Genomic DNA, 22,351 nt, shown 5'->3' on the forward strand with positions numbered 1-22,351 from the left:
GAGCTAAAAACGGCACCGTAAAGCACTTTGGGACGAGAGTATCAGCCAAAGGGCAGATGTAATGTTTAGGTTAGTGAAATGAGGAGAAGTTAAGATTCAAATCTCAGACATCCTGTTTCTAGAAACCTTCGCGGCTTCTTTCAAAACCAAAAAAAAAATAAAATAAGTACCCTGCCAACCCCTGCCAGGGACAGCACTCAATCATCTGTTGCTACCCAGCTGTTACAGAGCCACTTGTCTTTATTCCTGGTTCTCCCGGCATGTTTCCTGCAGCTGTATGATGAATGACATTACAAATCAGTTTTCCATATGGCAGCATTTTGTTTGCTTTTTTCTCCGAGGGACCGTGACAACCCTACAACGGCCTCATGACAGGATTTGCTGTGATTACAGAGCAGTGTAACTAATAGTAGCGCAGTCCCGGAGCACTTTCTCACAAAGAATATGACACTGTGGCAAATGGATGCTTATGGCTGGCAGAAAATCCTTTTTTTTTATATACCCGAGTACAGAATGGTACGAGAGGAACTGTGGAGGAAACATCAGCGTCCAGTTCCTTTATTCACTTGTACTGTATGTCTGACAAAATATATTCAACTCCAAGTCCCATCTTACAGTCTTAAATCTGATTCATGGGCATGAAATTCAATTATTTTGCCTTAAATTTATAGCACAGTTAACATAAAAACTGTCCACAATGACACCAGGTTTGATTTGTTTGTGAAGCCTTTCTGTTTTTCCTCTCTAATCCAGTTTTTTAGGATGTTTTCCAGCAGCAGACGAGTTGTGGGCAGCTTCTGTTTGTTATACCTGCGTCCACTGTATTTACTCTGGCCAACCTCATCTGCTTATTTTTGCTGGTCGCATGGTTTACTGCGACTCGCCTGCGTCCTGTCCCTGGAACGAGGCCACTGGGGGGACGGGCCGGGCCGGGCCGGGCCGGTGTCACGGCCGCACACTTCCAGTCTGGAGAAGAGATTCACCCTCCTGGAGATGTGGCCATGAAAATATATTGTAAAGGTTTATTTTTCCATAAATGTTTATAGAATTCCTCCGCCTCCGCTGCAAACCCCAGCTGCTGACTGGGCAGGAGGCGTTCTGGTATTGTTTCTGGCCGTGGTCATTTTATTTAGTTCACCCACTGGCTGACAGGTGCTGTGTAAGAACAAGTCTGGCTCTGTGTGACTCTCAGTGATTAGGCTAATTGCTAAATGCTAGCAGAGGCAGTGAAACCTTAGATGTGTGATTACAAGAAGCTGCGTCTCCCTCAGGAAGAGTTTCACTGATGGCGAAAAAATCAATTTCCTCCTCTTGTATTCTGGAGCGGCTACAACATAATTAGACCAGGCATTAATTGTAATTGTCCGCTGGCAAAGCTCGGACTGAAACACAACTCAACTTTGGCTTTCTGGGATCTTAAAGGAGCAGTTCACCCAAAACTGAAGATTCAGTCATTATCGACTCACCTCCAAGTTTGGTAGTAGCTCTAAATCCCAAATACTGTAGATTTGAAAAGACAATATTTACACTCTTGACATGAGGTTGAGCTTGTGCTAACACTTTTAGCTTAGCAGTTACAGTGAAGAATTCAGCTTTAAAATGGATGTAAATAACGTCTTTTCAAAAAGAAGTTGGGATCTCAGGGCTTCTGGATGAGCTGTCTGGAGCCATTTCAAGTTTTTTTTCCGGTTGTTTAAACTTCATCCAATTCTCTTGAAGCCCCAAGAACCCAAACTGATTTGAAAATACATCACTTACACCCGTTTTAAAGCAGAAACCTTCAGTGTAGCTGCTAAGCTAAAAGTGTTAGCACGAAGTGGGGCTCACTGACGCCTTAAGGGTGTAAAAAATGTCTTGTGTTTTAATTTTATGTTTTTTTTGGTTACAAAGATGTTTTTTACGACCTTTTTAAGCCGTAATCTTCACTGTAGCTGCTAAACTAAGAGCATAAGTGTGCACCCCCCTCTGAAGTGGGGTGCACGCCAACGCCTTTAAGGGTGTACATGACATCTTTTCAAATCAATTTGGGATCTCAGGGCTTCTGGAGACTTGGATCATGACGGACAAGCTGTATGGAGACATGTTAGGTCTCCAGCTACTTCGGTTGTTCAGGAGAATGCTGTTCTGAACGCCGTTTTGCTGTGAAGCTTCAGAAATGTTTTGTGGACTATGAAACTTCACCTGACGTCCATCAGCATGAGGGTGAGGAGATAATGACTGAATTTTCATTTTTGGTTGAACTTTTCCTTTAACAGTAGTAGTAACATTTTCCCAGGAGAGATATATGCAGATGCAAACTTTCGAGGTGTATACTGTCTAACAGACTCTCGACTGATGCCTGAGTGACTGCAGACATGCACGTCTCATCGTGGGTGAGTGGGCTTTTTTTTTTTTTTTTTTTGCTCCGTGCAGCGCTGTGATTAATTCTTTTCCTCCAGCAGCGTTTCCACGAGGGCAGACCACAGCTGTGTCTGCAGCCGAGGAGGGGTGGCGGTGTGGGAGGGGGTGAGGGGACACGAACCGGAAGAGCCTGACCACAAACTGTCCGCCTCTAGACCAACTCAGCCATAGGAACCGGGCCTGTTTACATAAGCGCCTCCCGCCCGTGTTTACAACTAGCACACATTTTTGTTTTACCACGTCTAAACTCCTCGGACGTTTATTTTGCTTCACTTGAACTGTGAGTGTTGGGGCTACATTAGCAGATGAAAGTAGCCGAGGCTGGCAGGCTGGTGGCTGAGAGTCTGACGGACACCGAGGGTTACACTGGGTCAGGGAGATTGAGAGTTTGCAGCACAGAAACTCGCAGGCATTGACTTTCAACGAGTTCTTTAATAACGTGGGCCGTCTTCCCGTCAAAAGAAAAAAAGCGGTTGCCTGAGGCGACACCTTAAAGAAGAGGAGAGAGCCAGGCACCTTATTGGACCGATTCCCATCAGTCCGACAAACAAAACAGGCAGGAAGTGTCTTAGAGGCCGGGGCATGGATTACACTCTGCATGCTGGGAAAGAGCTTTCTGTTTAAGAGAGGATGAAGCACAAAAAGAAAAAGGGAAGTACAAGCCGGGGAGAAGGGAGAGACTCGAGGGATGGGGAGAGAAAGCTGGCGGACGGGGTGTTGGTTAATCCCCTAAAGCATCCATATATTGCCTCCACCTCCTCTCCCACTGCTTGTAAACGGCGAGGAATGTAACATGTTGTCTTTGGGCCCTGTGTGTGTAGACGCCTCTGGTACGGAGAGAGATTTATATTCGCCGACATTGCCCAAAGCATACCACGTTGCTTTTTTTTTTTTTTTTTTTTTCTTGCTGGCTTTGAAGAGAAGGCAGAGCTTTCCAAAGAAGCAACCAATATCAGAAATGTCCTCTCATTTGAGCCTGATTTATGTTTCAGAACCACATTAGAGACGTGCCAGAAGCTGTCAGTCCTCCGTTCAGTCAAAAGAGCCATCGGAAGAAAGAAAATACAATCCGAAGACGGCTTAATACTCGCCCTTTTTTCCGACTGTCTTCTAAGCATTCACTTAAATAAACATTTGTCTTGAGAAATTCCTTTTCAAAATCAGGAAGACGAGTCTCCGCGGTGCTTTCAACTTGTTAAGAATTCCTCTGAACCCTCTGGTTGGATTCAGCTCGCGTTTTTTTCTTTTGCTTACTTGTTTCAAGTAAACATAAAAAAGAATCCGGCGAACTTATGGATAATTCAGTTTTAAATCAAATGTAAGAAAATGGAGTGATAATACATACAGGATACGCTTCAAAACCCCCGTGTGAACAATTGCTTAACATCACTGGAGGAGAGCGCTGCCTCCTCAGTATGTAGGCCAGCGGCTCGTCTGTGATGAAGACGCCCTGTAATGAGTGATGATAAAGGCAGCAAACTTCAGCGAGTGCTAGGCGGCTCAAAAACCTATGTTTTTGGCTTTTACGCAGGACCAAAAAAACCAAAAAAACAATGTAAAAACAAGATGTCCCCCTTCTGCTTTCACTTAGCATATCTAATCTTTAAATCCAGTCTTGGCCAGCCAGTGCACAGAATGAAACTCGAGATAAGACGGAGAGAGAGAGACGTACAGAGGATGGAGGGGAGTGGAGGGGCGACTTGGAAAGCAACCAAGTTAACTGTTTATAAAAGCCACATGAATTAATGCAAGCACTGTAGAGAGACAGACAGTCAGCCATTCAAGGGTTTTTTTCAAGCAGACAGGCTGGGAATATATGAATATGTGAATGAAAAAGAAAATGGATGTGTTACATTAGATCGGTCCTGTGATGCAGTGATGAACCATTTTCACTGTTAAAACATCGTGTTTATATTCAGCTGCATCGACTGTTTCTATTTTAACTCTCAAAAAGAGACATTATTATTCTGTAAACGGTTGTACAGCGAGGAAAATTAAACAAATGTTGAGGCTGGAGGTTGAACGAAAACAATCTTAAACTGCCGAGCAGCAGCAAGTTCAGGTAAGAAAAAGTTAGAGGCTGTCACGAGAGTAACTTCCCTCATTTGTGTTTGAGGAACGACACATTCAACACTAAACTATATATGTCGTGCTACAGTTAGCATTTTTGCAAAGTCAGATGGGTTTTTTTGAATGGGTTTTTCTGTTAAATGTCTTTGGTTAGCACACAACATCCAATCCTCCAATTTACTGATAAAAAAGGAGCTGCTAAAGGTCCAACACCTCAAATTTACTTTATTTTTATGTATTATTTTGTACTTAAAGCCTCAAATAATAAATGCTCATGTGATTGTATACAGCCGTCGGGTTGTGGAATAAATGGACGCATTACAGTCATAAAACTGAGACTTTTCCAGGACTATAATCATCCATACTAAAATCTATAATCATTGCATCCCTTCCCTCAAGTTTCGGGCACATACTGGACACACAGGGCACAAAATCTTTGTGTAAACTGACTCTGCGGACGATGAAGCTCGAAGTTTTGCGAAACAAAAGGCCATGAATTGAAAGTGATTCCGGGACAGAAACAATATCTCTTGAAGTCATTCTTAGAGGAAAAGGAGCGAGTTCCTGATAGTGTGCTGCTATAGACCCTGACAGGAAAATAAACAACAGCGGGACTTGGTCAATAGGCCTTCCTGTAAGCTTGTTGCTCGCAGGTCTTCTCGAGTATCAGGAAAGGCATTTATTGATACGCTGTTAAGATGACACCTGATAGAGAGCACTGGGGAGATGTACTTTGAGCTGTTAAAAATGAAATCCATGACATGTTTTGCAGGGTTTTGGAGCCAGGGGAGGCGTTTCTTGTACGTACGGGCTTGTAACTCGATCTACAGCATTTCTTTAAATAGGAAAGACACATGAAAGTTGCGCCGCACACTTCAGGCATCAGGAGATAAATTCTCCGATTCAACTGGAGGTGGAGGGCCAAGGAGTTAAACCAAAAGAGGGGGCACAGGGGTCTGGCATGAATGCGGTCATCCCTGCATAACCCAGGCCACTGAGCCTCCTACCTCCCCCACAAACACCTCCTCCACCTCTCACCCGCTCTGTGGAACCACAGCAGCGTAAGAGCCTCATTTAGGAACATAGAAAGAAAGGCAGAAATCTCTTTCTCAGGAAGATTAGTGGCCGTCCCTTTGGAGTAGGCCTGCGGACGGGGAGGGAGCCGATGAGAGGAGGGGGTCTATTTTTCTCTGGGACATTTTTCTCTGCCAGAGGGGGGCCGTGACCCGCTCCGGAGCACCCTCCAGAGAAAGGCCAGTGCGGAGACCCCAGTGGAGACCCCTTCAGACTCCAGCTCCATCTCAGACTTACCCACGATGGCTGTGATTAACACACGGCTTCTTATCGCAGAGCCACGCTCTCCTCCCTGCAAGAGTAATTACACCAGACTTCTCTTCTTCATCCATCTACGCTATGCTGACCAGTCGGACTTGCAGTTGATCCATTTGCACGGGGGAAAGGCTCGAGGCCACGTGATTTAAAGTACAAGTGAGACGGCAAGCGTTGACAAAAGTGAGGAGATGTTTCTGTGGCATCCTCCTAAGATACATCAAACCGTGAATAATTATCTGCGGACAATGTGTTTTTTTATGCTGAGGAACATCAATCTACGTTTGCAATTCAGAAGCTGCGGCCAAACCCAGAGAAAGATGAATATAAGACACCGGTTAGGCAGAAATAATCAGTGTTAGCGAGCTTGTCTGCTCCACTGGCCTCGTACAGTCAACACCAACGTGAGGGATGATGGAAAAAATTCTCCCTGGCAAAACTTTCTCTGAATATAATAAGGGCCGTAAAACAACAAGTTGGCAGCTCCGTGTTTGAAACTGTCGCTCGTCCTCAGACGAAGGGGAAACGCAGCACATCTGAGCGTCCACATGCTCGTTTCTGGCGTGAAGTAAGAAGGAGGGGGGTGCATCAATCACAGGTATTCCTTTGAAACCCTGAGATGTTTTACAGTCCTGGTAGCGGGCACCTAATCTGAACACATGTTACTCTGACATGGTAAAGCACAAGCCGACACAGACTCGTAAATCCCGGGGGCCCGGGAGTCGGGTTGCAAGGGCCGAGCCTGTGGTAGCACGCCCTGTAGCTGCGAGACAGATGCAGGCTGTCACACCAAATGTGGGCGCTCATTTAAAACCATTAACAAGGTCCTGAGAAAGAAGCCTGATTCCTATCGTACAGGCCGAACCCAACCTGCGCTTTTCCAGGCAGCATCCCTGGCTTCCCCCTACTTCCCCTCGGACCCTGAATCACACCCTGCAGACGCTCTCACATTATGTCTTTGCACTCGGAGCGCAGCATGTCTCCATGAAACACAAGCAAAGTGAGCTCTCATGAAACGAGTTATGAGATTCCTGTCCAGCTGACACAAAGGATTAGGGCGAACAAGACGTTCTCAGGATGTTTCTGCTTAAGTTACACGGTTGTATGGTGCGGCTTCATTTACAAGCTTAAAGGAACAGTTCACCCAATAATGGAAATTTAGTCTATGCGTCCCCAAGCTGATGGAAAGTCCAGTCGGATAGTCCGAAAAAGATTTCTGGAGCATTCTCCTCAATAACTGAAGTCAATCTATTTTGCAAAGATGTTACTTAGACCGTCGATGAGCGGTGGAGATTTCTGCTTAGTCTTCGGCTGCCGTAGACTTGGATTACGGCGGACGAGCTGTATGGAGACATTTTATTTAATTCTTCGGTTGTTTCTTAACGTTTAAAACGAGTCCACATCCACTTCATTTGTTTAGGAGAACGCTGAAACACTGTTTTACTGTGAAGCTCCACTAACGTTTTGGAGACTGTAAACCTCACCTTACTTTCTATGAGCATGGGCGTCAGTAGATAAAGACTAAAGTTTAATTTTTGGGTGAATATAAAGCAGTCTGCAGGGTTTTGAGAACTTTGTGATTCAGTTTTGAATAAATAAATAAAAACAAATAAAAGAGGACCTTTCAGTGAGACGTCTTACAAAGAATGTTTCCGAGCTACTTGATTTATTCACATTTGCCCTATATCTATGTCTCCACACGCATACTAATGTGACGACCAGCTCGAATACAAAACAAGGAATAATCAAATTGAAAACAAAAGCAGAGCATTAAAACTATCTAATGACTTGCTAACGTCCTACTTTTTACTGTCCCCGTGCGACAAAGTGAGCTTTGTGATGGCAGGCCACCAGGCCCTTCATTAAACTGTAAAACCACTTGAATGATATGTTCCTGCGGTGGCCCCTCCAATGGTGCCAGTGCGTCGTTCCTGAGGGGTTTCAGTGTCCACCAGCCGGTTCCACCAGCAGGCGTTAGTAATTTATAACGCTGTGTACCTCAGAGGCCCCAGCAAGGTCCTCAAACCTCGTTATGAGGAGTTTTCATCACACATTCACTAATGAAAACATGAGCTCTCATCTTTTAATTATGACCCCTTTATAGTGGGGATCTTGCACAGCCTGCCCCCTCTGTGTTACCTCACAAGCACAAATAACCTCCTGATTAGTGGCACACTACTTTTTTTCAGCGGGGCAAGGTTAGAAAAATTCAACCCCCACAGCCGACATGACACACAATGGTCATATCTGTGTACACGACTGAATAATTCATGTCGTGGCAAGAGCAATATTTTCTTCTTTGCTGGTTTGAAAAAACTTGTGGGTTCTTTGTGGAGGTGCCAGCGAGGGTGCACTGAAACGTCCTACTTTCTCACCCCGCATCCCTAAACAATTAATGCTCACGGCTCCTCTTGTGGCAGGCCACCAAGCCCATCATTAAGCTGAAATACCGCTAACGCCACAATGTCATACGACATCTTCTTAGCATTTCAAAGGTGCTTCCCATCTTCCAGCCTTTATCCAGGGCCTCTGATACACCATGTTGTCCACTGCTATGCCAGCCCTTTTTAGTAATTCATGAAATTTACACTCGGGAGGTGAGAACAAGGTCTTTCGGCCTCATTATAACATTTTTTCATCACCCATTCCCTGACATCTCTGAAACATGCGGCCCCCATCTCTTGGTCTAACTCTTTTCATGTGCCACCCAGCTACTTATGTGAGGAGCCATAATGCTTCAGTTCACTGCAGAGTTCATGATCCTCCAGAAAAAACAAAGATTCAAGAGTGCTTTACTCTTCGAGCGTTTAAAAGGAACAGACCTGAAGTGTTTCCTCTTTCACCGAACTACAAAAAGACCTGACTAACTGTTATTCTGCAGCAGCACTGGAAAAGAGCCGTACCTCTGGTCAAAGTGGTGGGCGAGGGCTTCTTCGGGATTTCTGAGAAGCTGCTTCCATCCAGACCTGAACTCTTACACTCCTTCTTCTCTGTGGCTGTTGGAGCTGAAGTCTCCATGCTGCTGTCCTGTTCCTGTCACAACCTGGAGAGACAAGAGAGAGACAAACGTCAGAAACATAATCTGATGCTGCACAGACGTTTTTAAATAACAATCGCATATTGTCGTTTCTTTAAAATGTGACGTCAAACACAACTGCAGTAACAGCAGGAAAGATTCGCTGAGCAGTGGAAAGAGCTGGAAGATCAGCTAAAACGGTGGAAAAAGTCACCATGCACCAAGCAAACATGCACGCACATGCTCGCAAAAGTTCATGGGAGTTGTAGTTTGTTGTATGCTAACAAATTAGCCGTTTGTTGTTGCTAACTGCAGGAAGTTTTTACCTTCCAGCAAAACAAACAGACTTTCTTAGAACTAGAGATGTGATTTTAAAGTCAGGAAAGTTGCAAATAAACACTAAAATCTGAAATAATATTAAGTAAAATACAGAAACGTGACACGGCCCACACATCTTGACAAACAATGACCAAGAAGTCTGCCTTCTCTCTGCTTGTGATGCCGAAAGCGGCAAAAAAAGAAATCATGACCCGGCTACTCAAGATAACCCACAGACCTAGTTACTTGTTACTCTACTGAACTACACCCACCAGCCGCATCACTGTGCAGAAGGAAGTGTGCATCTTCTCGTGGACGAGAGGCTCGTACTCAACGTAACGCTGGCAAGCTTAGTTAGCGTTCCTCTCATCACCTACTTCCCTGTGTGCAGCGATACAGCGAGAAGATGAAACTTCTCACAACAAGATCTGTGGATTATCTTTAACCAGGTCATGATTTCTGGAAAGAGACATCGATGTTGAGTCTTTCAAATGTACGAGTGCCATCTAGTTCATTATATTCAATAAAAGGCTGATATCTCCAACACTCTGCAACTCACACCAAAACAATCTAGACGGATAAAAAGCACTTTTAGAAGAAACTGAAATATGTACTTTTGATTTTTAGGTGAACTGTCCCTTTAAACTAAATATAGTAAACTTAAATCTATTTTAAATGCTGCAGTTTTTTGTTAAATTCCAGACTATTGAAGTGTATTACAGTGTTTGCCCTGTGATTGCTCCATAGGTGTGTATGTATTTATTCTGTCAGACTAAATGAAGTCGGGTCAGGACCTGAACACACACGCAGGTTCCTCAGTTTGATGTAATGAGTTCACACAGCTCCTCTGTTCCAATTGTAGATGTGAGAGGCTCTCAGCGCCGAGGTTAGAGCCGCACACACACTGTGTCAATAACCTCCTCACGTCTGTGTGAATGGCTCGATGACTTGGCAACGCGCCACTTGTTTGACTTGGTGGGACCTACAAGATCATCCTCTGGCGAGAACAAACAAGACCCAGTGGCAGCCTGGGAGGGAAGCGCCGGCCTTCCACGCTCTCCAGCGAGGTCGTCGCTTTTCCACCTGCTTTCAGACGCCGGTGAGAAAATGTCTGTGTGCTTTGACAGAGCGCTGAGATGACATTATGGCAAGAGCGAGCAACTGGATGCAACCGGAGGGGGTGACTTCATATTTCACAGGTGCGGAGGGGGAAAATCTTTCCATGTTTGGGAAAAGCGAGAAAACATTTTTACATCTGAATGCTTTGGGGCATCCGAGCGAAGCGCTTCAGTTCGCCGCTCACACCTGTTGGCCGCTATGGGAAGTGAGCTGATTAAAACTTTACACGAACATACCAAAGAAGTCATTTTAAAATCTCGAGTCTTATAAAACAAAATGTGTTTATGGCTTGACTTGTGCCCAAAGGACACAAACAACACCCTGAAACAGCAATCCGGAAATTAACTCTCGCTCAAGTCAGGGAAACAAATGTGATTTTTGGCTGTAAGAAAGACCACAAAATAAAGGATGAAAGGAACAAATTAAAAACACATTCTCTCCCTCCAGTAACACTTAGAGAGCATGGGAACATGTTAATAATAATAATAATGAGCGCAGAGAATGATACTGTCAAAGGTAACTGCTCAGTGATCTGGTTACAGCCGATGTGTGAAGTGTTGTCTTTGGTTTCATGTGGATATCCAACATGTCATCCTTTATTGTGAGGTGTGTGTATTAGCAGCCGTGTCTGCGACCCTTCGGAGGTGCCAGTCGCCTGTCACCGAGCCAATGTAAGCCGATTAGAGGTGGGTGACTAACAGGTTTAGGCTGCATCTGTTTCTTTTTTTTTCCGGTGCCAAGAGCGTCCTCGGGTCTCGTCTCGGAGAACTCCGTCACTCTGACATCACCTTTGTGATAGAATTTAATGTGCTCTTTCATGGGCTTTTATCTTATTCAGAGTTGGCCAGCGAACAGGCTCCTTTTGGTACTGAACCCCTCTTGGCCCAGATAAGATGTGCCCATGAACACACCAGTGCTCGCAGCAACGGAGCTTGGCTTCCAAGCAGCCTGCCCCCTTAAAAATAACTGAGAATCCTCCCCTTAACATCAGCGTCTGATGAACATCTGGCACCACATTAATAGCTGTTTCCACGCTTTTACAGCATGCCAACTATTTGCTTTCCAATTGCCTCTGAACCTCGAGCCAATATTTTGATGAAGAGAGGTTTGGGGTACAAGCACCTGTAAAGGTCATTCACTGAAAAATAGAAAAAATGCCAGCAGGTGCAGTTTAGTGGACTGTTGGATCTGATGTGTAGCAGAGCTGGGTGATACGGCCTTAAAGGTGCAATATGTAAGAATCGGCCACCTGTCGAAATTCAAACTCAAAACAGAAATTCAAACTCAAAACAGAAAGTGGGCAGCAAATCAGCAGAGTAACCACTACCTGCTAGAAGTTAGCTGTCCAGTTAGCAGTCCGGTGTGGGAGCTCGGAGCACCAGGGAAGTGTTTACACCGTTAGCACAGGAGCTTTGGAGTGGGACAGGCCAGGGCTAGCTTGTTAGCATGCTAACTTTAGTAGATTTCTCTGCAACACTACATAGAGGTCTTAAAGTCAAAACTGTTATTTAATCACATTGTTGATCATTTTAGTTAATTTTTGAATGATTTGGAGAAAAAATTCCTACATACTGCACATTTAACATAGTATTGTGATATTTTTAGACTATATCGAGTCAACAGAAGCTATAATCTTCTATAATAAGCTAGAAGATATAATAACAACATATAGTCCAGCCCTACTGTCTCTGTAGCTCTGAGTTCATTTCTCAGAAAGTGGCCCCAACTTCACCCTGACCCCCCCACAACCCACCCACCCACCTCTTTCCCTAATTCTGTGGGGCTGTTACATTACCCCCCTCTGCCCGGTGTCTCCCTACAGGCCGGACCCGTGTTGCCCCCGATGACAGGGAAGCCCAGCTCTGACAGGCTGGTACAGGTGTCAGGAACCGAGAGGACAGATGGCAGGGGCCAAAGGCGAACAAACAACAAGGGTGCACTTCTTTTCTCATCTTCTGGTTGGCTGGGCAGCCCGGTGCAACACGAACAGGATAAGCCCCCTCCTCCTCCTCACCACCACCACCAGCACCTCCCCTCTTCTCTCCTTACCCCTGCGTCTTGTGCCATGTGACCACCACAGGCTGGAGGACTTGAGATAGCAGGGCAGGATTACCCTCATTTTACAACACACACAGTCACCAAGAAATCAAATGATCACCTCTCATTTTGCTTGAATATGCAAATAAGGCATTATCTCATTAATAATGCACACATTTGCATCTGAACATCGGATGAGGCCGTTTTTTACAAAGGGATTCTTGGATGTTTCACCTCCATAAATCAGATAATTCTGTCAAAAGCCTTAAAAAAACATCAATTTCCAGCATGTTTTCAGCTATAAAATGTTCTATAAATCAGGCTGTGAATGATATTTGAACAAACCCCTCTATGAAAAGCTTCAGAATATAGATATGGATGCAACTGGAAGGTTTGGTGTATGTAAGTGTGACTGAAGTGGAGATTTTTTGGCTCAGAGTTCAAGGAAACAGCCTTTAAAGATGTACGGAAAATTCAAAGAATGGTGAGTAGGATAAAAAAATTCATTTACAGATATCACCGTGAAATTTCACCAGTTGATTATTCACATTAAAACAATTATTTTTTGTATTACAAGTTTTCTGCTATTTATGGTTTTAATATGCAAATGAGGCTATCTAATTAAATATGCACTCATTGACATGCATGTCAAGAACAGAGATAAACACCTAAATGTGTATTTTTGGACATTTTCTCTTCACCAGTCTAAAACAAGAAGATAAACAGCCCAAAATCTGTGTGTTTTCACCTGTGTTGTCTCACAGGAAGAGAGCAGCGGTATCAAAACATACAAGTTTTTTACACTTGTAGAAGAAGATGCCCCAGGATCCGCTTTACTGTCTGATGACCGCATGATTTCTGGGAAGTGCAGAGCAAAAAAACACCAGAGCAACGTCTGTCTGCAAAATCCCCCAAAACAAGGATCTTACAGATTACTGCTTTAAATGATTTATAGTACATTTCAATGCAAAGCCGCTTTTCTTTTTCTTTTTTTTCCTCCATGGGTAAGGCGAGACTAACCATATCCGAAACCAGTTTTACAGCGAGGCTGCTTTGTTCTTGTTCCTTCCTGCCACACGGCCACAAAACTGGATGTTTTTCCATTGAAAAATGTCTTTGAATGTTTGCGATAAATCACGAAAAGGCAAAGTGAGGTTTTGCTGAAGAGTCTGTATCCGTGCGTTTTGCTTTTTTCCCCACAAATGCAAGACTTCCGGTTTGACTCTTCTGTAAGTGAAAACAGATGCCAAGAAATATGTATTTTAATACATTCGACAGGAAAAAGGCTGCGTGTATTTTCTGGATAAATATCAGATTGTTTTATTTGAATGATTCATAGCTGAAAAAAAGCAGCTTTCTGTGCTGGTTTAACACACGGGATGGCAGATATTAAGAGAGAAGAGAAACGGTTTATAGCAAAGATTGTACATCTTGATTTTCCTCCACCAGCCCTCCCGCTCTGATGGACCATCCAGACATGCCACTTAACCACACGAGACACAGGAAAAAGACTGAGGTAATGGGGAAAGTCACTGTTATATTTTCTCCTGCCAAGGTCAGTCTTCAAAATCATAAGAGGTTCTGATGATTCCACTTGTTTCCAGTGCAGAGTCACTTGTTTCTGGAGAAAATGCACATATCTTAAAACAAGAAGAGTCAGAATAATCATGAATTATCCTGCTCCGTTTGTAGATTATCTCAGATTTTAAAGATGACAGCGTCTCCTCTTTGAACTCCTCTTCCTCTCTCTTGTTAATTCACCTTCAGCCTCCCCCCCCCCCCCCCCCCACCACAGACTTTTTGTTATGAGACCTGGTGTGTGTTTTTCTTAGCGCCTCGATCAGTTTCAAGTGTTCCTCTCCACCACTACCGTTCAACAGCTCGCCTTTCACCAACACTGAAAGGAATGCAAACACACATCAAAAGAGGCCCCTCTCATTTTGAAGATTTCCAGGCTTTGCTCTTCTTACTTTCTTCCTTCCTATCTTTCAGTCAATGTGATCCGTATGCTGGTAGGATCTCTTTCCTGGCAGCGCACACACACACACACACACACACACACACGCACACGGGTGCACGCGGTGAATTCGCACACAGGCTCACCAACTGCTGTCCCACACTCTGCTCACTTGGCAAACGCGGCAGCAGAGATAAATAGGTGAGGTCTCCTGCCCCTATGCCACCTGCAGACCTCTCTGCTCAGGTTTCTGATGCTGACACTCATGCAGGTCAACATAACAAGCACCAAAAAGCCAAAATAAGGTTTGTTTTACATACTTTTGTGTCTTCATCATAGACTTAAATGTTGACGAGTTATTTTTGAAAACAGGTTTGGATTTCTTTTTTTTTATTATCATGCTGCTCGTAGTATTGTGATCTGTTTTTACGCCTGTGTGCTTTATTTCTGCTTTGTTGTGAGAAAGAAACTGTTTCAACTGTGAGATACTTTCACCTTACTTGAGTATAATACTTGTTCAAAAGGGGAAATACTTTTTACAACGCTTTCATTTATGTGTTATCTTTAATTGTTGATTGCTCTTATCAATATTTTGCTATTGACTAATGACTAATTCTATATTCACATGGATCAAAGCACACAAAGAATGGGATAAAATTGATTAAATTGAATTCTTGGTCTGTTACAGACTTAAAATTCATGTTAAATTGTTAAATTAGTGAAAGAAAGAACTGAAAAATCTAAATTATTAACTTCTCGTTGTCCAGGTAACTCCTCCTTGTGTGTTAAAATATTTTAAAGGAGACATATTTTGCTGACTAGAACAGGTTTACGTTCTTTAATGCTCAAAAAAACATAATTTTCCTCATTCTGCAGCTCTGTATTCACCCTCTGTCTGAAACACTCTGTTTTAGCTCCTGTCTCTTTAAGGGCCACCCCAAGTGGCCTCTGATTGGTCAGCTCACACACGCCTGAACCAGCACTGCTAACAACAACAACAACAACAGAGCAGCTGTGCTAAGTTAATTTTTATGTACCAAACTAGCTGCTAGGCAGAAATTATGCAAATGTGTGACATGGTGACGTAGTGTGATGTCCCAAGTCACAGAATTAAAGGCGGGACTACTGACAAGGCGTTTCACGAGCAGTGTTTTCTGTGGGAGAAAGGAGTTTTGTCGGTGTGGACATTGACCTTTTTAACGTTCAAGATGTTTTACCTGCACAAGAACCTATAACACATTGAAGAAAAGGAAAAAAGTGAAAACGCACAATAGGTCTCCTTCAACTTTGTGCAACGACATCGTCTACTGTTTCCGTCGTTGCTACTGTCTGCCTCTCTGAACTAACTTTTTCATCGTGCTGTTGTCCTTCAAGCAGTAGAAAGTCATCCAGTCCGCTCAACTCTTCCCTCCAGTTGCACCCGAAGTGAACAAAAGGCTAAACAGGACGATACACTGAGGAGGAATGCTGCAACCGTCCGATCTAATTTACAGGTGGACAGGTGGAGGAGAGAGGGGGGAGGAGGAGGAGGTGGTGACGGAGTCCACACAGGCTTCCTCTTTCAGCTGCACCTTCACTATATCCAGAACCAGAGAGCTGCTCACATAATGCAGACAGAACCCAGCTGGCTTTCCCCTCACACAGGGCAGCAGCAGTAACCACCTTGGCCAGCCTCTCTGCGACAGTTTGATGAGAAACCTTTAATTTAAACTCACCAAATGTTCCCTCCATGAGAGCTCTTTTCACTAACCAAATACTTCCTTCCTTAGACAACACAGCCCATTTTTAGTCGCTGGCTGCAGCAGGAGGTTTTTTTCTGTTTCATCTGAGACCTGCAGCGTTTACAGACCGCTCCATCGACATTTTATGTGATTCTTCTGCTGCGTGCTGCATCTCACAGCAGCCTCAAGGTGTCATCTACAAACATTTTAACATTTTTTTTAAACTGTAACCACGATTTTTAACCGCTTTCATTGCTGCAACAAATTGTTTCGTCATGTTTTCCTTACAGTAACGAGCTGGAGTTTAAGTCTTGCCCCCTCGTGTTAATCTCTATTATGTGACCAGTCTGAGCCAGGAGTCACTCGGCAGTCAACTGCAGTTGCTGGATTCTTTACTGACGTGACACACACACACACACACACACACACACACACACACACACACACACACACACACACACACACACACACACACACACACACAGACAAAGCCCACCATGAACCTTTTGGGATTTAGCTGGATTTTCAAAATAAAAGCCACAAAAGGTAAAAGGAGCTTATGGCAGGCTTGAAGTCCGCTTGAAACTGTAAACTATAGAAACAAAAATCTCAGTTCGGTCTTCAAACACACACAACACGGCCCATAATTCCAACAAAGACACTTGAATGACGCCTCGCTTTCTCTGTACATGTGAGCTCATACAGTAAACAGTAAGTCTTTGCACTATAACTCTCATTTTCTTCATATTAAGTTAAGCTGGCAATGCAGTTTAGCCTTCATCGACCACTGCTGTTCAGCTGCCAGCTACACGCAAAAACAACACAGCACAGCTACATCCAGCATTTCATGCGACGCAGTTTTAGCTCCCGGCTGCACATCCGGCAATACAAAGCGTTTCAGCAGGCAGCAATCACGCCGCCATTACTTCAGAAAATTGCATTTTCTAGTTTTTAAAACCACATCCTAAAACTTTCACCTCCTGGTTTACCACATTTGAAACTGTAATCCTGCCAGCTTCCATCCTCTGAATGTTTAAAGTTTTTGATTTCTGCCTTTTTTGGGCCGAGATGAAGAGAAGAAACGTTAATAGCCCCCTCGGGTCGTGGTGAGGTTCCAGAAAACCTTTGCAAGAACGGCTCTAATCACTTACAAAGCTTGCTATAAACTCTCTGTTCTCTTCTCTGTTCATTTTGGTAAGTTTATAGAGACAATTGGTCTGCAGTTTCTATTTATCCTCGTACACTGAATTTAATGTTATGGCACCCACAGTTACCCACAGTTTTAGACAAGGTAATTAACCTTTAAAGGAGATCCCTCAGATTGGAGGACCATTTTAGCATCTTTCAGCTATTTCTTTTGGTTTTAAGACCATAATTTAACTCTCATAGCGTTGTTTCGAGCCAAGCAGGCAGCTTGTTTTCATCAAACTGCTCTTAAAACCCAATGTTCAAGACCCAGAACCAAATGGCAGACAAAGTTAGTGACTACTGACACTTTCAGGTTTAGAGAAATATCTCCAAGATGTGTGTTGAGTAAATTTACGCCTTTCCCAATCGTATCGCATCAAAACAGTATCATATCAAACAGTAACGTGAGCTAGAATGTGGTTGAATGCTAATGTTAGCTGTTGTCTAATTGAAGCTAATTGATCTTATATGGCACCCATCTGAATATGGAGCTAAAAGAAGAATGAATATTAGTCTTATAATCATCAGATGAACGAGAACACGAAACACGACTCAAAATCAATGCTAACTTCTTGCTAAACCGTTTGCCATGGCAGTTTAAAAGAAATGTAAAATGTCGATGTTGTGTTTACAGCTCGATCCACTGCACCCAAGGGGCCAAAAAAAAATCAGTTGTACTCACAATTAAGCTAAGACCTGTGTGGTATCATCAGAAAGGAATTCAGAACTGACTGAATGTCGTTGTTTTGTTGACGAATGATACACAGCAATGGACGGCAAGTCTCAGACACCTCTGGCAGAAGACAAGTTTGGACTCGGACAGGGCACATTCTCCGCGGGTGAATCACTTGGCTTTTTGCAGAAACGATTCCCTGTGAGGATTTCGACGCTCGGGGTCTGAAAAGGTCACGAGGTAGATTGTGAGAAGTCTGACAGCAACGCATTAGCCATTAGTCTGATTCAAGGGTTGAAACAACATGACTACAGGCTGTCACACGTGTATAGATTCGGGTCAGTCAAGCAGAGTATTGCCACAATATGCATTGTCAGAACCAGGGCTCAGGTTTTCTACTCGGGCCTTTTTAAGTGCTTCCCTTGGCTCCGTAACTCACGGAAATAAATTTGTTCATACGTGTCATGTAAATGAGGGCTTTAACAAAGATTTTCTCTCCACATTCCAGGTTTTTATTAATCTCTTATCCGTTCCAAACCTTTACAATCTGCACATGGGGACTCAAATCCCTTACAACAAAAACCCAACCATCCAGTGGTTTTGCAGAAGATACAGAGTAATGAGCAGCTAACAACTGATGTAATATAAAAGGCATCTAAAACAGCAGAGAAAAGCCCTGTGGATGAGTTCTTACCCCACCCCTGAACCTGACCTTTCCTGCTAGTAAAGGCAATATCCTGTGGTTGATCTCTTCGTCTCCCTCAACCAACAGAAAACAGATGTGGAGCTCATGGCCTACACACAGTCCTGAGGCAGGGAGGAATCTACATGGATACAATTTGGGTTTTTTTTGTCCTCAGAGAATCAAATAACTACAGCGGGATGAGCAGATACTGAAGCAAGGGTAGGATAAACTTACAAATTCACAGATTTACAGACAAGTAGGTGTGGTGACATTTGTCAAGCGACAGAAAATTGTTTCAAAGGAGATGGAAATCCCTGCCGAGCTGGGATGAGGTGCAGAGTCAAACCGAGTCGAGCCGAGCCGGCACGTGTATGGATGAGACAGATTTTACATCAAGTCGTCCAACTGTTGCGTGGACAATTCACTAAAAAACTGAACATGTCATCCTCATGGTGGCGCTACAAAACAATTCAGGGGATCTCAGAGGAACCATGAAGATCTGGATACAATCTCACGGCAATCGATCCAAAAGCTTCTGAGATATTTTGGTCTTGAGCGAGAGCCACGCTGCTAATGTGGCTAAAAATGCTAACTGTGAGCATTTGCTGCTCGTCTATGTCATTATAAACTGTCATGTGTTTATTGTTGACATATAACAGCTGACTTAACACTAAACTCACGCTGTAACCATGTAACTGAGATGTGTGTGTGTTTGTGTGTCTGTGTGTAAAAGTCACAGCTGTCACCGGTGCCACATTGAAGCCAGCTTCCTCTCTGAAGCATTTGGACTGGGTCATTCATCCTAAATGTGTTGTTAGCACTCACTCTCGACTGCTTCAGCTGTCAATAACCTCAGCAACTACTTAAGCAAGACCGGCTCCGTGTGTGTGTGTGTGTGTTCCTGTGCAGAACCACAGCGGATATGCCTACGAGCCAGTCTGTAAAGGTTTGGCCCAAATCGATGTTGGCATTTGCTTCACTCAGGTTTCACTGTGGTGAAACTTCCACATTGTTTTGCGGTGAACTCTCCGCTGCAGCCGGACGGCTCGGGATAGTCGACAGTCTGCGTCTGCGGTCTGAACCAGCCGGCCCGTGCGAGGCAGCTGCTGCTACGTCCCCGGCAGATCTCAGGCCTTTGGTGACCGGAGGGGACTTCCCTTGAAGTTGTGTGTGTGTGGGGGGGATGTTGGTTTATTGTGTGTGTTAGCGTTGGCTTGTGAAGTGTCAGTAGCAGCTGTTAGCGCATGTAACCAGGTGAGATCTCCTGGTAATTTGTTACCACGTCCACACTAAGCTGACTAAATCTGAAAATGCAACTTTCTCTCACCATTTTGAGCCTTCTGTTCGCACTAAAACGACATCTTCTCGCCCCACAGCAGAGCTTTTTTGGCCTCCATGGTGGTTTAAAAACGCAGGCCTTGTGTTTTAGTGTGGATGGTGGAGATTAACCCCTTTTGGAAAAGTATGACCTGTGCCTGCTCAGACAGGTTGAGAGCTGTGAAGCAGTCAAGTGAGAAAAACAACTTTCTGACACCTCTAACCCTCCAGAATTAGCATCATTATTACGTACGTGCAACAAAAACTAACTCTTGCAATCACATTACTACTTAATTCTCCTTCACTTGCAGATAAAAACAAGTAAATCCTGAGTATTAAAACACTTTAAAGGTGATCACGGAGACAGAAAAGAGGTTTAACCAGCTGAGATTCTACAGAGTAGTGCTCCCTGTGACAAAACAAGACATCTGAAGACGTCATCTTGGACTTTCAGAAACACTAATCGACATTTTCCACCATTTTCTGACATTTAAAGACGAATATCATCAACAGATTGATTGACAATGAGAATAAAAGTTGGTAGCAGCCCTGCTTCTTTAACTTGCTTTCAAACTGCAGTCTGACTGTCATACGGCTCTCCACAACGACAATAGGAATAACATGCATGTAGATCTTCTGCTGTCTTCACCACCTTTTTCTTCCTGGAATGCTTCGCTAGGCTCCGACCACCTGTTGACACCGTGAGTTCACTCCGAGAGCAGCATTCAGACGTCATCGAGTCTCGCATGTGAAACAGCCGAGTCAAAGATGGCCCCGGCACGTACAACCGGCGTGGTTTTCACCCCACTTTCTCTCTGATGAGCTGATTACAAAACATGAGCGAAACCTCATTTTGGCCTCGAGCCACAGCGAGGGAGAAAACGAGGGAGAAAAGAGAGCGGAGATGATGGCAGCAACAGACATGTTATGCGGGGAGGAGGGGTGGGAGGTTTTGCGGAGCTTGTTGCTAAAGACAACCACATGTCTCTATATCCAAGCTCAACTCTAACTCTGCGCCTCTTGTCTCCAGCTTCTATCAGAGAGGAGACTGTGGCCTGGCACCAAGTCAGCACCATTTGGAATCTAATATCTCCCGTCGTATGGAAACGTAAGAAAAAGGAGCCCGACCGCCCTGCCCTGACTTTATAGCTATGGGAGGGCCTACAGTGTAAATCATAACTTACAAACCCACCACCCTTCTCCTCCTCCCAACACAAACCCCAAAGTTAGAAACACAAACATCCCACTGACTCCCTCTTTCTCTCTCTCTCTCTCTCTGGACGCTGGCTGCAGTTTGTTGTCAGCGGCCTCCTCGTAGCCCTCGATCTCTGCCTCTGCATCAGATTAGGGCCTGTGGCAAACATCGCAGACAATACACCATTGTCTGCGAGCCTCCGTCAGCCCATCTCTAAAGCTCACAGTCGCATAGAAAAAGGCCTGTTGGCTGTTTGATGAGGAAGTGATAATGATGTGGTGAAGGGAAATCATTACCTTTCTGTAACACTCGATGATAACCATCATAAATAAAACTTATCTCACTGTCAACAAACAACAAAATGTTTTATAAACATTGTTATTAAGCAAATTATTTATTATAAGGTTGTAACTGATGTTTATAAACCTCCAGTCAGTAGCTAGATTATCAGAGGATGGGGTGAGGAGAGCGCTCTCGTTCAACCATACTATCCCACCTAGTCGCAGAATATTTAAAATAATGACCAAAATAATGTCTTAAAATTGCCTATTTTGTTGATTTTGTTTGATCCAGGGCCGTCACGCTACATTTCACGTTCCTGGAGGCCATACATCCTGAACATTACGGTCACTGAGAGATTCATTACATGTGTTACGAGAAGAATGCAAGAAATTTTAACTCGCAGGATACGAGGTCATCTGAGCAACATTTAAAGTTAGAAAACAAAGATGGCTGCCAGTACGAGCATCGACTATTGCTGCTGAGTGAAAAAAGGGATCTTTGATTTTATGAGGGTTGTTTTGGGTTTACCGAGGCACACCTTTCTTTGTCTTCATTATTCTTACACTTGACTGACATTAATTCTCTAAATGACAGAAACGTCCAGGTTCTGGCCAGTAATGATCCACTTGAACAGTAACAAAAGCAAACTGTATTCAAACCAGGGCAGCAACTGGCCATTAACGATTGACCGGCCCATTATTTTTTGCAAAATGTTTGGTTCCCAAAGTGACGTCTTCACAACAATCAATCAAAACCCAAAGTATCTTCATTTACTGTTATAAATGATAAAGAAAAGCAGCAAATCCTCACATTTAACAACTGGAACTAGCAAATGTTTGAAATTTTTTTGCTTGAAAAATGATTGAAACAAGTAACTGATGCCATCAAAAGTTGGCAATAATCAACTAATGGATGCAGCTCTAATTCAAAGTAGTGATGCTAAACTTTAAAAAGAAAGATAATCAATCGTATCGTCACATTTCAGACGAACGTTTGCTCTTTTTACTTGATAAAAACTAAAACTCTTCTTTTCCCCAACTCCTC

At 43.8% G+C, this 22,351-nt stretch overlaps 1 protein-coding gene across 1 annotated transcript in view; it reads right to left on the reverse strand.

The window, feature by feature from the left end:
* Positions 1-22,351, reverse strand: part of gli2a (GLI family zinc finger 2a) — an 85,981-nt gene that overhangs the window by 58,969 nt on the left and 4,661 nt on the right. The window contains exon 2 of the mRNA XM_073473874.1: positions 8,703-8,842. Coding sequence (XP_073329975.1) covers positions 8,703-8,817 — 115 coding nt within the window. The 5' untranslated portion in view covers positions 8,818-8,842. The remainder of the gene's footprint in view (positions 1-8,702; positions 8,843-22,351) is intronic.

The sequence above is a fragment of the Pagrus major genome, chromosome 9 (genome assembly GCF_040436345.1).
Source record: "Pagrus major chromosome 9, Pma_NU_1.0".
In the NCBI taxonomy this organism is placed as follows: Eukaryota; Metazoa; Chordata; class Actinopteri; order Spariformes; family Sparidae; genus Pagrus; species Pagrus major.